Below are 15,002 nucleotides of genomic sequence, written 5' to 3' on the forward strand. Positions count from 1 at the left end.
CGTGTCTGTGTCCTATATTTTTAAAAATTATTATATATTATATTAAAAAAATATTATGCCGTGTCTACGCCATACCCGCGTCCTATATTTTTAAAAATTCCCGTGTCCGTGTCGCCGTGTCCGTGTCAGTGCATCATATCCACGCCGTGTCTGTGTCCTATATTTTTAAAAATTATTATATATTATATTAAAAAAATATTATGCCGTGTCTACGCCATACCCGCGTCCTATATTTTTAAAAATTCCCGTGTCCGTGTCGCCGTGTCCGTGTCAGTGCATCATAGTCTGCATGTATTTCAAAGTTACCGCGTTACCCAATTTTTTTTTATTTCTCAAATCCCGCATGTATTTCAAAGTTCCCTCTCTCTCTCTCTCTAATAGACATCGATGAGCAGTCCAATAAATGGTCCAATAAATGATGATGTAAACAACTAAATAATAAATGCATTTATTCATTCATTCTTGCAGAATGATTCTGCTCTCTCTCTCTCTCTCTCATTTTAAAAGGCCGTGCCATTCTTGAACTCGGTGAACCAAAAGGCGAACCGGACTGTGCCAGAGGTTTGACGAGCGGCTCGAACTCTTTTATAATGGAACGATTAGAGCTCGAGCTCAGTATTTGATAGTTGAGCTTGACTCGAACACCCCCTGACTTGAGCTCGAGCTCGACTCATTTTCACCCCTAGTTCCAATGGAGAGAGGCTAGATACCCAATGCGTTCATGGGAGGGGTTTAAGGATTGCTTGTTGGAACGTTTATGAGCCATTCGAGAAGGTGACCTATACAAATAATTCCTTGCCTTGACACTGGAGGGGATTGTCATGGAGTATAGGAAGAGGTTTGAGTTGTTATTAGGGAGGTTGAGGGAAATTTCGAACGCAATATTGGAGGGAAACATTATGAAGGGCCTCAAGCCCGACATAAGAGCAGACCTTCTATTGCTGAGGCCGAGGGGGTTGAAGGAGACGATGGAGCTAGCACATATAGCAGAGAATCGAAGGCAGATGGAGAGAAGTGGTAAGAGTGGGGTTGCGGGAGGCTTTTACAGAAGTAACTCAATTTCATTGGTGCCGAAGGACCCAGACGATATCATTTCAGTGGGAGGCACCAATGTAGAAGAGTTGGGGAGTTCGCCCCGCTGCCAATTTCAAGCGCCTCACAGAGGTAGAGGTGCAAGACAAGAAAGCAAAAGGTCAGTGCTTTTGTTGTGATGAGAAGTATGCACTAGACCTTTGATGCAAGGATCACACACTACAGGTTCTGGTTTGTGAGGAAGAAGAGACTGATAGCAAGGACTAGGCAGAGAAAGTAGAAGGAAGAGAGTGTCTGCACCTTGATGTGGTGGAACTATCCCTAAATTCTGTCGTGGGATTTACTCCAAATCACATTATGATGGTGAGGGGACATAACAGATCGAGGAGCAACCATTGGTGGTCTTGGTGGATAGCGGAGCTACTCATAACTTCATCTCCAACCGAATCATGGATCAGTTGGGATTGAAGTTGGTGGATACATGAAGCTTTGGAGTCATGATGGGAACGAGAAAGGTAGAGAGTAAGGGGGATTTGCAGGAGATTGATGCTGAAACTCTAGGGTATACAGATAGTGAAGGATTTTCTTCCCTTGGATTTGGGGAGCACTAATGTGATCTTTGGGATGAAGTGCTTACAGACGATCAGGGAAACGAAGATGTATTGGAATCTCTAACTATGGAAATTCAAGTAGAGGGGAAAAGGTGGCACTGTGGGGAGATGCTAATCTGTGCAAAATAATGATTTCACTCAAAACAATGGTCAAGGCAATACAGGAAGCAAGGTTGGCTACTTGGTGGAGCTGCCAAACTTAGAGGAGTTCTGAGTCTCAGAGCCGATGGAGGTCCCTAATTGTGTACAACAACTTCTGTAGCAATTTTCTGAGGTATTTTAGCAGCCTAAGGGGTTACCACCACCCCGGGAGCACGAGCACTCCATTACCTTGAAGGAGAGAGCGTCGCCTATTAGTGTCAGATCTACCGGTACCCACAGATTCAGAAGGATGAGATTGAGAAGCTCATCAGAGAGATGCTTGAGGCAGGAATTATTAGGCCTAGTGTAATCCTTTTTCTAGCCTCATGCTACTAGTCAGCAAAAAGAACAAAAGTTGAATGTTTTGCATAGATTACTAGGCCATGAACAAGGAGCCTGTGTTAGACAAGTCCAAGATTGAGGCTATGTTTGATTGGCATTTACCTAAGAACCCGAGAGAGCTGAGAGGGTTCTTAGGCCTCACTGGATACAAATTGAAAGTTTGTGCAAGGGTATGACATGATAGCATGGCCTTTGACTGAGCAACTAAAGAAGGAAAGTTTTAAATGGGTGGAGGCAGCTACTCATGCTTTCGAGTAGTTGAAGAAGGAAATGACCATTGTACCAGTGTTAGCATTTCCTAACTTTAGCGGGCCGTTTGTGGTGGAGATAGATGTGTCAGGATATAGACTAGGGGCAGTGCTCAAGCAAGATCGGCGACCTATCGCCTATTTCAGTCAGGTGCTCACAACCAGGGAGAGACTCAAGTCTGTGCACAACAGAGAGCTGATGGCTATTGTCTTGGCTATTTAAAAATGGCAACCCTATTTGTTGGGGAGATATTTCCTAGTCAGGACATATCAAAGGAGCCTGAAGTATTTTTTGGAACAACGAATGGTCACAGAGGAGCATTCGCGGAGGTTATCCAAGTTGCTTTGATGTAACTTTGAGATATAGTACCGATCAGGCTTATAAAACAAGGCAGCAGACACCTTATCCCAAAAAGGCGAAAAGCCTTAGCAGCTTTGTAAGTACCCATGACCCTAGATTGGGAAGCTTTGAAACAAGAGAGTGAACATGAAGAAGGGCTGAGGAAGGACATATCCGATTTGCCAGAAGAATCATAGTAATTCCCCAAGTGTACATGTCAATGTATATAATTCCTTTAAGGCTTGTTATAAACCTCATTGAAACAGACAAAGGAGCCCAGCTGGAATCAATGTGGCAATCAACAAAGTCCCTTAAATTGATGTTGATTGGAGGTAAGTCAATAACAATGAATGAAAGAGAAAGATGCGAGGCTGCAAGTGATATAATGCCAATGACTGTCGAAGGTTGCCGAAGTGTCAGCCGTAAGGGCAAAATCATCATGCCAATAAGATCAGTTAGTAGCTTATACGAAGGCATGCACAAACCTAATTGATCGCCATGTGGCTAAATTAAAATGAGAAATGGGAAAATGGATAAGAATTAAACATATAAAAATAATCTAATTAAAATATTTATGCAACTTCATAATTCTTAGGTTATACATACAAAAATATTTGCAAGTTTATAATTTTGCATGTAGGATTCCTTTTGGAAGAATTTTACGAGCTTCATATCCCATATAGCCTCACAGGATCCATTCTAATTTTGACCTAACCAGATCCACAACAACTCTACATAGCATAAATACAAGAAAAAAAAAAGGTATAAACACAAGAAAAGCTCCTTAATCGACAGCACTCTCGAATATAATCGGAGCATAATTAATCTTAGGAGTTTACTCCTTGAGAAAATCTCCAGTCTCGACCCATATAATTAAAATAAATCATGCTTGGAGTTATATTCCTGCAAGGGAAATCTTTGGAACACATACATTTTGTTTGCCTTATATTGATATGAACCTATAGAGCGCATTGATTAGCTATGACTGATCCTCTATTGTAATGATTTAAGCATCATTTAAAAGCCACAATACTCCCTACTCAAGTTAACCTCCAAATCAAATGAGGCCTACGCGAAATGATTCTAGACCATGAAACTTGAGATGAACTGATGGGGACATCAGAGCATGAATCAAAGGCGCGGCAGTCGATTTACGTCCACGATTGCGTCGATGAACTTTGAGTATTTCATGTATTTGTTTTATTTTGTTATTTATCTTTTATTATTATGTTGTAATTGTTTTCCCGTTTTTACCCCTTACTTAAAGAGAGGTCGTATGTAAGCCCTGAGGGCATTGCCGTCTTTCTTATTTTGAGTCTTTTTGTAAGAGGCTATTTATAGTCCTCATGTTGCTCTTCTAAAGGAATGAATGAATGATTTATCAAATATTGTTTTCTTGTGTGAATTCTCATGAGAGCTTGAGAGTCATGGAGAAGGATCCCTAGGAGAGGGAAGAACTCGGATCATCCACCAACCTTGGAGACGGTCGGGTTCGTGGTTTTATTTCTTTCTCTTTCTCTTCCTCCTCCCACACCCACCTTCGGCTTTACTACCTTCCTCCCTTGTCTAGCGGCTGGCCATCCTAGCTTGTCCCATCTGACGGCTAGGTCCAACCACCACCCCACCCGAACCATCATCCCACCCACAAATTTCCCCAAGCCACTTCACCCCAAACCGCCGGCCTTCCCCTTTGCCCCAACCCAAGCAAAGCTGTCGGCCACCCTCTAGCCTTACCCCTTTGGGTTTATTTCCTAATCAAGATTGCCATAATTTTGGTTGGATTTTGAATTCAAATTCACCCAATTTGAAATTTAAAATCTTTACTAAAATTATAAAATCTATTTTAGGAAAATTTTCAATGTTGAGTCCGTTTGAATTTTAAATTTGAATGAGATTTAATTAAACCTCTCATATTTCCTAAATCCAAATTAAGAAACCCCAAATCCCATCCCCTAATCCCTCCTAGCTCCATGAAGCCGCCGGCCCTATGTTACCCTCACCTCCTCTCCACAAATTCTACTCCCTCTTGACTACTTTCTATAAGCATCTGCTCTTAATTTAGGAAGGTCTAATTTCAAAATTCAAAACTATTTGAATTTGAAAATTTTTCCTAATTTAGGAAACCTATTTTTGGGAAAGTTTCTTAATTAAATCCTTTTGAATTTCCAATTAAGAAGGATTTAATTATTTCTTCCCTAATACCCTACTCTTAAATTTGGACACTTTCCAAATCTCTTTAAATCTGAATTTAATTGGAGATTCCTTCTAATTCTCTTCCCTTAATTAAATATCATATGTTTGGAAAGACATTTAAAGCCCAATCAATTTTCTCCCATGCATGGCCGGTCTCCCCCCCCCCCCCCCCCCCCCCCCCCCCCCCCCCCCCCCCCCTCTTCCTATCTAATTAATTCAATCAATTAATTAGATACTTGCCTATAAGCCCTTTCCTTAGTTAACATCCTAAGTTTGGAAAGGGATCATAAATTCCCCATCCAATCACAAGCAAGGCTGCCGCCTCCCCCTTTCCCTTCCTAACTACTCACTAGACTCTCAAATCCAGCCATCTCCAACTCTCTCTCAGCCCTAGCCGTCCTTCCCCAAGTTCTCCCCATGTTGCCTTCCTTTTTCATAAAATTCCTGCTAGTTGTTCCCTCATTCCAGCAAGAGCATCTTGTTGTCCTGCACCCCTGAGGATCACAGGTTGCTGTCCAAAGTTTTCCAGCATCATAAAGAAGCTGCCCAAGGCTTTTCTGAGCAATATAGGTTGCTGTCCAGAACAGATTTCTGCATTCCGGACAGATTCTACCTGCTGTCCTGAAGTTTATACACAACAAACTGCTGTCCTGCATATTCAGAATCGACTTCCTGCCGTCCTGCGCGTTCCCAACACCAGTCCAACTGCTCCAGCCGAAGAATTTCACTATCCAGGAGTCCCAACCGCGGGGAGTTGATTAAGGGACTTGTTTCCGGACTTGTACCTCGGTGAACTTCTTCCCCTTTTCAATTACTTTCCTAATCCTCTCATCTTGTAGGTAATGATGATTCACAAGGAGCTGAGCTTCACCTTTGCCTAAGCTTAGTAAACGTAGGATTTCGCTTCGCCATTACCAAAGCTTAGTAAACGTAGGATTAATTACACTTTATATGCTTCTAATCTAATTATTAGAATAAGGATTTTGTTGAAAGCTATTTACCTTGCATGTTATTAAATTTCTAACTTGTTTTGATTCTTCAAGTGCTTGACATGTGGCTTAGCCTAAACGTAGGCACCCCTCTTTTATTTTCTATTGTCGTTTTGATTGCTAACAGTTTTAATCTTACGTGCTTATTCAAGAAATCGTGCAATTCTAAACGCATCCATCTAAAAAACATTTTAGTCCTGCATCATGAACAAGATCTGATAGCTTAAGGATCCAAATTTAATCTACCCTTAAAAAAATAAAAGCCCATCGTATCATCAGCCTCCAAGAAAGTTAATATCAAATAAATAAATATTAATCTGCGCTATTCCATTTTCAATGATGGCCCTTCCATGAGTAACCATTGCAGAATTTACTTTAGGAACAACAAAAATTGATAGCAATTATCACCTAATTCTTGACACAATGAAAGTACTTCTAACATGCAATCCTTAATCGTGACATCAGACCAGAACATAAATGAAAGTTCTAGAAAACACTGACAAAGGCAGGGAGTAAAGTAAAAGAAACAAAAACAAGATATTTAGCATCAACAGATTTACTATGAGACGCACCCCCGAGAAAGATACAACAAATAAAAAAATTTATGTATTTTACAGTCATAGCAATAAGTGAAAATAAAACGCATTATAACTAAGAACTCATAAAAGCAAGTGAAACCTCCTGTAAAATTCCCACCCTTCTCTACTACACTAAGAAGCTTAATAACTAAAATTAAATAAATGAAAAATAGAAGTTCCAAAAAAAGAGAAATTTAAGATAAATGCATACCTAGATAAAGACCTTTCTGTAGAAACTGAACGACCCCGAGGGGAAACAGATCTTGATCGAGATCTAGACAATGAAAAATATCAGAATCAAAATTTCAGTCAAGCAAGCTAGAATACAAGTACAAATTCCCTAAATTTTCAGCTTAGGCACCTCCTTGGACTACCACTGAGACTCCTGGAATAGGATGGGCTATGGCTCCGGCTCCTGCTCCTGCTCCTGCTCCTAGAATAGCTTCTCCTAGAATCATATTCTCTCACCTACAATAAAATCACATGAAAATATGTATTAATTACTATTTATCTTTATGCAATTAAAAACCTAATATGACTAAACAAACAGAAGAATTATAAATTATGTACCCTAATAAAAGTCCGTGAAAATGCATTTCGAAATTCAGAATCATCAAGTTTCCTTATCTGCACATTAAGGCCCAAGGGTTACCAAAATGCATGATTGAAGATATGATGCTGTAAATACAGATCTATAGAAAAGATACAAATTAAAAAAATAAAAGTTACAGCATATTTCATATCATCATAGTTTGTATAATCCACAATTCCAATGGTCCCTGCGAATATTCAGATAAACAAATACGAAATAATCAGTAAGAATTTCACCCCTATTTTTGAGTAATTCAAGGAAAAATATTTAAGACGAGAAACAGCATCAAAATCCAAAAATGTCTATGCTTCTAGCAGGAAAATAAATAATACACCAGGAAAATCAAAGGTAAATAAGAATTAGGAATAGTGACAGAGCAAAGAAGCTGCCCGTATATAAAGCTAACTGGTCCAAATAACATTATGGCATGTTAAAAAGATTCATGCAAATTTCATAACCATCAGTAACATAATCCCAACTATTTGGGGAAAGTTTTTTGAATCCCAATTTGCCATTCATTCTAGCAGAATATAGTTGGAGGAGCTTCCATTCTTCACAAATTATTTTGAATTGTAGCAATCATTCATTGTAAATGTGCGACCAATCTTAATTTAATTTCAATTAGACTATCTTCAATTGATGTGAATTCAATCATTCATCTCATAAAATCATTTCTTAATTTATGCTCATAGCTTTTTCAAACAATTTTAACTTTGACTTGGTTAGAAAATATTAGAAACGAACTTTATTTATATGATTTAGATGAGAATTTGACCATTAACATGACACAATGGAGAAAACGGATTCAAGTAGCTGACCCCACATAATGGGATAAAGACTTGTTATTGTTGTTGTTTTGTCGCAACAATCTTAACATTCTCATTTATGCCACGCTCAACTTAGATATTAATAATTGATCGACAAACATGCAGATCCATACAACATTGTCAGCCAAATTTAATTTTGTAAAATTTATCTTCATCTATAGTTTTATATATACATTTTTTGCATGATATAAAATAATTAAACTTCTGACACATAAGTATCACTTCATCTTCTAATAATATTCAATGATAATTATACATATCATATCCACACTGGTTGCATATTATACATACTCATTATTTATTCCACTAATACTAAATTCTCTGTATTATAAATATTTCCTCAACAATTCTATTTTCTCGCTCATTTAAATAGCCGCATTCCCAATTATAACTCTATTGTTTACCAAAAAAAAATACAACAAAACACCTTTCATTAAAAATCCAATGTAATTATTCCCACAACCAATATGAAAAGATCGCACTCAATATTAATTCTTGAAGAAAATTACTATAATTGAAAACGCTTGAGTCACCTCACACCTACTTCTAATACTAATCAATGCTCTATCATAAATGTTTTTAATAAAGTTAGCATTCCTTTGAAAACCACCTTTCTATCTTAATGTACTGAAATCATGTACTTTCTCATTAATTAACAAAAAAATTGCTACTATGATAGGTCTCATAACACGAAAAAAAAAAAATGATTTTTTTAAACTATCATAATCTTGTTAACTCTATGTTTCATTATTCTCTCCATCATTTCACTTGAAGTTTGGTTCATCTATAATTAACTCAATCCTGAGCATCGCCTTCGTTCTTAAGTATTGATGCCAAAATGATGTCAATGCTCTATCATGAATATTTTTTATAACATCAACATACAACTTATAAAAACCTTCCTTGACATGAACCAAATCAATCATCACGGTACTCGATTATATGCCTTCTTATGATTAAAAATAATAATAAAATGAAGATTTTTATTTGATCTATATACTTCTCCCTTAATTATCTTAACGTAAAAATCACTTCTATAGAAGATCTTCCTAACATTAAGCCATATTGATTCTCCAAAACTGAGTATGCTTTATTAATCTCTCCCATTGTTTCATTGTATGACTCATAAGCTAGATTATTTTATAATTAGAATAATCTCAATTATCCCCTTCATAAATATTGATATCAAAATGGTGCTTAACCAATCGTTTGGTAGTCTCTTAATCTTCTTATTTCTATTAAAAATAATTATTAACCAAACCACTATAATATCCCTCATAATTCTAAAATTTTGTTTGATATCTCACTTTGAATACTATGTTAAATTAAAGGAGGCAATTATGCAAACAAAATTCTCTAACTATTACAACTGGGTAACATGGTTCCCCAAAATCCAGTACATAAAATGCCATTCTTAGTATAAAGCTAAAGAATATTCAATGAAGATCACTCAGTCGTAACCAATCAATAATGTATGAATTAATGATGCAAGGAAGATCTGACAAACTTAACATTAAAATAGTTCAAATTCTAGTAAAAAGTACCAAGGCTCTGCTTAGGACATCTCATGCTTTTATGTTTTTGTCCAAAAATTTTAAAGCTACTTAAATCGCAATTTCTTTTTTTTTTTTTTTGCCAAAAGAAGTTCTGTGAAATAAATTTTAGGAGCAGAAAAAAATGTACAAATTTTTTCGACTAAATAGACATTACTTTTGTTGGTTGTTTTCTTGCTACAAGAAATAATAAAAAAATCAGCCCCAAACAAAACTCAAATAATTAAAAATATACGTCCTAACAAAACACTGCAAAATACAACCCTGAATCCATCTTAAAGTGGCAAAGTTTGTACGCCATTTTTATTGTTAGCACATGCTGTTGACCCTTACTATCACAACAAAAATGCATCTTGCTAGCGCTTAATGCGTCTTTCAATCTTACAAGGGTGTTACAACATTAAATGAACGCAAGATACAAAGATAATGACAAAGGAAAATAGAAGCAAATATTAACTTTTAAAACATAGCAGAATATAAACAACAACCAGATACATTTCTGCCGACTCTTTTACCTTCCCTATTAACTATCCCTTCATCCCTTTTTTTCTCTCTATTTTTTATATGACCCCCTCTGCTTCCTCTCCTTTACTATTTGGATGAGGAAGTGTCAAATGCAAAAAAAAAAAAGGGAATAGCAAAGGGATCAAAACAAATGAATGAAAAGATGTCAAATGCATGGATCAAACGTAGAAACAAAATTATGCACCTTGATAAAAAGCAACAAGATGTAAATCATTCAAAGAAGAAACCACCAACACACTAACCTCTCCTCTCCCGGAACACCTCTGAAAAAAAAACATCACCAGCTCTCCGCATGTGATCCTAAACAAATATACAACAAAATGTTAGAATCCCCAAAAGATTCAAAAAAAAAAAAAAAAAAAATCAAGTCATGACACCATTGCCAAGCGGTACTCACCTTCAAGTCTTGCCATGATGCAGAAGATGGTAAACCAGTCACAATAACTACAACACAATGATAAAATAACATGTTTGCTCAAAAACAATTTTTTAAACCATCGATGCATGCAATTCGAAGAGAAAGTTTGTACATTATGGACAAACCTTGATAGTCTGAGCGGCGGGACACACTACCACCCCCGCTACTAAAGCTGCTATGACGGTCATATGAAGAAGAGCCACCTCTCCCGCCATGAGCGATCTCCACCTACATTATGAGATGGCGAACAACACTAAAAAAAGTTACAATATCAATAGCACTATATCATTTAGGAACATTTTACCTACACGTAATCTAAAGCCATCAAAGTTATAACCATCTCGACCATAGATAGCATCTTCAGCATCACGAGCATCCTCGAACTAGTAAAAAATTCAATATCTAGTGTTAATGGTGTCAAAAGAGATATAACTAATAGTTATAATTAGTTATAATGAGATGCACTAATTCAACAATGTTTGATAGTAAGATTTGAGCATTACAAAGGAACATGTGCTTTCGAGGATTTAAAAGACTTTTCATGCCAATATTCATAACTAAGGCTCCCAAACAGTCGTAACGCAGAAAATCAATACCAGAATACCATGTGATCATAATTTAATAGTAGAGACTGGTCACGAGAAAAACTTCACCTCAATGAAAGCATAACCTGGAGGCCTCGGAGGAATCTTCAAGTCAATTTCAATAATGTTTCCATACTGCACAAAAACGTTTTCTAATCAAAATCTCAAAGTTACATTTAATTATCTAAAAGTTGGCAAAATCAATGTGATAATGCTTTCAAAATCAATCAACATCAACACTTCAAAAGCAAGCAACATCAATGTGAGAATGCTTCAATTCATTGAAGAAATAAGTTTATCAAATCACTATAAAACACAAAAATCCAACTCTAACCCTACACAAAAATTTTGGGTTGCCCGTGCTGGATTTGGGTCTTCGATCAACTTTAAATAGTTCAAAAAATTTAATTGAATCATATTTGGGTTTGGTTTTACTAAACCTATAAACATGAACATAATCCATTTGACAAACTTCTTTTCAAGTGTTTTTTTCATCAATAAATAATATGTAATAGCAATTTTTGTTATTTTTTTCAAGTTAGTATGCACAAATTTGATAATTGTCTCCAATGTCCAGGTAAACAAGACTCAAGGGCTCATCATATCATGTTGTGTCAACTCTAGGTTAATTGAGTCGACTTTAAGTTGAGATTTTTAACTTGTTCAATAAAAAATATGGATAGGACTAGACCAACTGGATATGATCATTTCCAAGTTATACATAAACCTAACCAATAACCCAAATTAACACCACTAATTCCACACAAGAAGGTCAAATGGCATAGTGGGCCTCCCAACTCCCATACCATCAAATCATATCAAGAAACATTTTACATTGAGCTTAACGAAGATAAACAATATTTAATTAGCACCAAAGCACAAACTTTTTGCATATATCTAACCATCCAAATAAAAGCCCCTTTAGCATAGATTTGAAGGTCATCTACACAAATTCAATGACCAAATTTAGATCTCCAACGACAGTATTATTGAGGTCAAAAGTTTTCATATATTTGTCCACTATCCAATGGTGTAATGGTTTCGCATATGGTAAAGAAGACATGGCATAGTTTTCCACCAAAGGACCAACCATCGTCAATCAAGCGCATTCCGTTTAACATGAATATCAAGAATAAGGTTATTCATTCATCCACCATACACTTCATCAAAATACATTTTCTCCCGACATTATAGATATCTGACATGGAGTAAGATTTAAAAAAAAGGGGGGAGGAGGAGGGGGCATCTTTTCTTGATTTCATCCACTGAAGAAACTCTATCAACTTGCATTAGTGCCTATAATTTCAATCATACTTAGGCTTTCGGGTGTCTTCCCAAGAAACAACTCATAGCAACAAGCTCACCATGCTTTTTGCATACAAGAGGTGAATCCATGTTGCAGTCAGTGTTCTTCACAAGAATCTCAACAAGCTTATAGCCATTTCCAACATGCAACAATTTAGTGTCGTCTATAGAATGTATGCATAAGTTTTATGATGGGAGTGCTTCTTGCAACACCATCAATAACTCCCAACTTTGACCTAATTGAATGATTAACCCTCAACACATGGCAAGCAAACATGACAATAATAGTGCCATCTATGGTGGTTATGAAGTCGAGTGTTGTTCCAATCTCAACATCAAATACCTTCCTCAGACACTTCTTACCCAAAAAATATAGGAAATAAGCCTACTTTTGGCATGACCATCTTAAAGACCAAATCAGGTGCATAGACAAAAAATGGAATGAAATTAAATGGGTGCCCATAGACAAAAAATGGAATGAAATTATTCTGCATAACCTTCATTGTGAAGCACCACTATCCCTATTAGATCATTACCCACTATATGATTAGCCACAACATTCTCACCTTAAGACAACTAACCACGATTAAATTTCACGAAACATTCAAGTTCTTAAAACACATCCACAAAAAAGTTCTTAAAACTCATTAGTGAGAGCATATATAACTCATTTTACAACATCTAACTAATTATGAGAACATAACACAAGTTCATGTGATGGCTATCATCATAACCAATAAATTCCAAACATTTGGATCTATCTCCTTTGTCATACTCCAATCAATCTATTTTCTTGCCAACATATCTGCTTGAATTTCACAATATTTTTTAATACAAATTCCTATAGGGGGGGTATATTAATATCCCTTAACAATGTAACTTGGATGAAAGAACTCCACTAATTGAATTCTTAACCGCCCAATCTGAAATGAATTTAAAATGATTGCTATTGATTCATACGATCTATCTTAGTATATAAACAATTTTCAAGCAATCCTACAATCCATTTAGCTATTAATCTAGTTCTACACCAAGTTTTTCAAACTTCTTCGAAGGGATAAGAAAGATCAAGATGTCATTCACTTATGTAGTGCTCCATTATAGCACTTAATGAATTGGATCAACTCTCCATTAATCAATTCACTGTAAGCGGGAGTATCATGAAGGATCATTCCCATCTGTAAAGGATATTCCAAGAGGAGCATAAGTCCTTTGAGATTACTTCCAATGCCTCACTAATGTGTTATTTCAAGAGTCAATCTCAATATTCTATGTCATATTTTTCTTAGGGGTACTTGCCCAGGACCATTTTTCTTCACATTTATAAAAGAGGTTACTGGATCTTACCATAAGCTCATCTAATATGTTGAGGACCAAACCACGATCGACCAAGCAATTGAAGATGGTTGTCAATAATTATCCCAACAACTAAATAAGCATAATGTTCAAGAATGTGGAATTGGGTCAGCCTTCTCATAATAAAAAGAATGAGCAATCAAAGTATCTAAGATCTTCCCACTAATACCAATAATAATATCCAACAAGAAGAATATAATCAGACACAAATAGGGGCATATTTTACGAAAAAAAAAAATTCATCAGTCATGAGACATTGGCAGAACTAAAATTTCAAGTGAGACGATGCAAAAGATCTTACCCAAATTTTAGGGGGGACATAGCTTCGACAATATAAATATTGCATACTTGCAGGAGATTTTAATGATAAAACTATTATATTATTCATAGCTACATAGAATCCCTGCCTTGTTCCACCATTTTCAAGAGTATCCATCCTCTAAACCCATTAGAATGCATGAAGAAAAAAAAGTTATGAAACCGGAATATGAAATCAAACAAGCGATGGAAGCATACTCATGAAGAATTAAAAGTGCCTTCAAAATAAAGTAAATACCAAAAATGTTGAGCTCATCGTCTAAGGAATTGAGCGAATTTGACTACCTTGTAGAAAAGATCCTCGATCTCTTTCTCGCGAATATCACCAGGAAGGTTGCCAACATATATTGTCCGGCTACGACCCATCTCCTGCAAATTCTAATGCTTACAGAATCAGAAGACTAGCCCGAACGATCATAAGCAACACATAATAAAACCCTAATCCATAAAACCATGAAACTCACAGTTCATGCAATTCGAAATCACCCACCGTCGAGATCAAAACCCAGTAATACCAATCAAACAAAATATAAAATCAATTCCAAAGCTAATCAATGACCTTCAATCAAACAACGCCTGCACAAGCACAAAATCGTAAGCACAGGATAAGGCTCAGAGATGGCAAATAATTATAAGAAGAAAACAAAGCCAAAATCCTAGGGACTTTTTTACTTGCAGAACCTAGGGTTGCACTAGGGCACCCGGCCTCCCTGCACATCTTACCAGGTGAAAGCCCTCGCGATCGTAGCGCCGTGGGATTCTCAGGACCTACGAAGCTGAAAAATGACCGACGGAGATAATCGGTAGGATGGCGATAACTGAAAATAAATCTAATTTCAGAAGTTAATTTATCGGGTTTAGATCCGTTTGTATCTATCCTTAGGGGTTTCAATTTTGGGTTACGGGTCGGATTCAGGTCGAATCCGAAACTGATCCGGTACTATTCGGATTCTGGTTGACCCGACCCAATTTTACAAATGGGTCGATTTTTTGGATCTGAACCCGACCCGACCGACTGACGCGGCATGGTCTCGGGACGTCGGGGACGCG

At 36.6% G+C, this 15,002-nt stretch overlaps 1 protein-coding gene across 8 annotated transcripts in view; it reads right to left on the bottom strand.

Moving 5' to 3' along the window:
- LOC110113150 (serine/arginine-rich splicing factor SR30-like) overlaps nt 1–14,760 on the bottom strand; it is a 20,525-nt gene extending 5,765 nt beyond the window's left edge. For 3 of the 8 annotated variants that reach the window (XM_028697106.1, XM_028697105.1, XM_020845595.2), the window contains exons 1-11: nt 14,676–14,746; nt 14,238–14,321; nt 11,043–11,108; nt 10,698–10,772; nt 10,515–10,617; nt 10,369–10,415; nt 10,214–10,271; nt 7,204–7,253; nt 7,045–7,101; nt 6,836–6,942; nt 6,686–6,748 (exon numbers count right to left, since the gene is read on the bottom strand). In XM_028697106.1, coding sequence (XP_028552939.1) covers nt 6,686–6,748; nt 6,836–6,942; nt 7,045–7,101; nt 7,204–7,253; nt 10,214–10,271; nt 10,369–10,415; nt 10,515–10,617; nt 10,698–10,772; nt 11,043–11,108; nt 14,238–14,318 — 707 coding nt within the window. In that variant the 5' untranslated portion in view covers nt 14,319–14,321; nt 14,676–14,746. Of the gene's footprint in view, nt 1–6,685; nt 6,749–6,835; nt 6,943–7,044; nt 7,102–7,203; nt 7,254–10,213; nt 10,272–10,368; nt 10,416–10,514; nt 10,618–10,697; nt 10,773–11,042; nt 11,109–14,237; nt 14,331–14,416; nt 14,529–14,675 lie in introns of all 8 variants that reach the window. The other 5 variants (XR_003701570.1, XM_028697108.1, XM_020845589.2 and 2 more) reach the window with 4 other exon arrangements.
- Between the last annotated feature and the right edge of the window lie 242 nt (nt 14,761–15,002).

The sequence above is a fragment of the Dendrobium catenatum genome, unplaced genomic scaffold (genome assembly GCF_001605985.2).
Source record: "Dendrobium catenatum unplaced genomic scaffold, ASM160598v2 fragScaff_scaffold_875, whole genome shotgun sequence".
NCBI lineage: Eukaryota > Viridiplantae > Streptophyta > Magnoliopsida > Asparagales > Orchidaceae > Dendrobium > Dendrobium catenatum.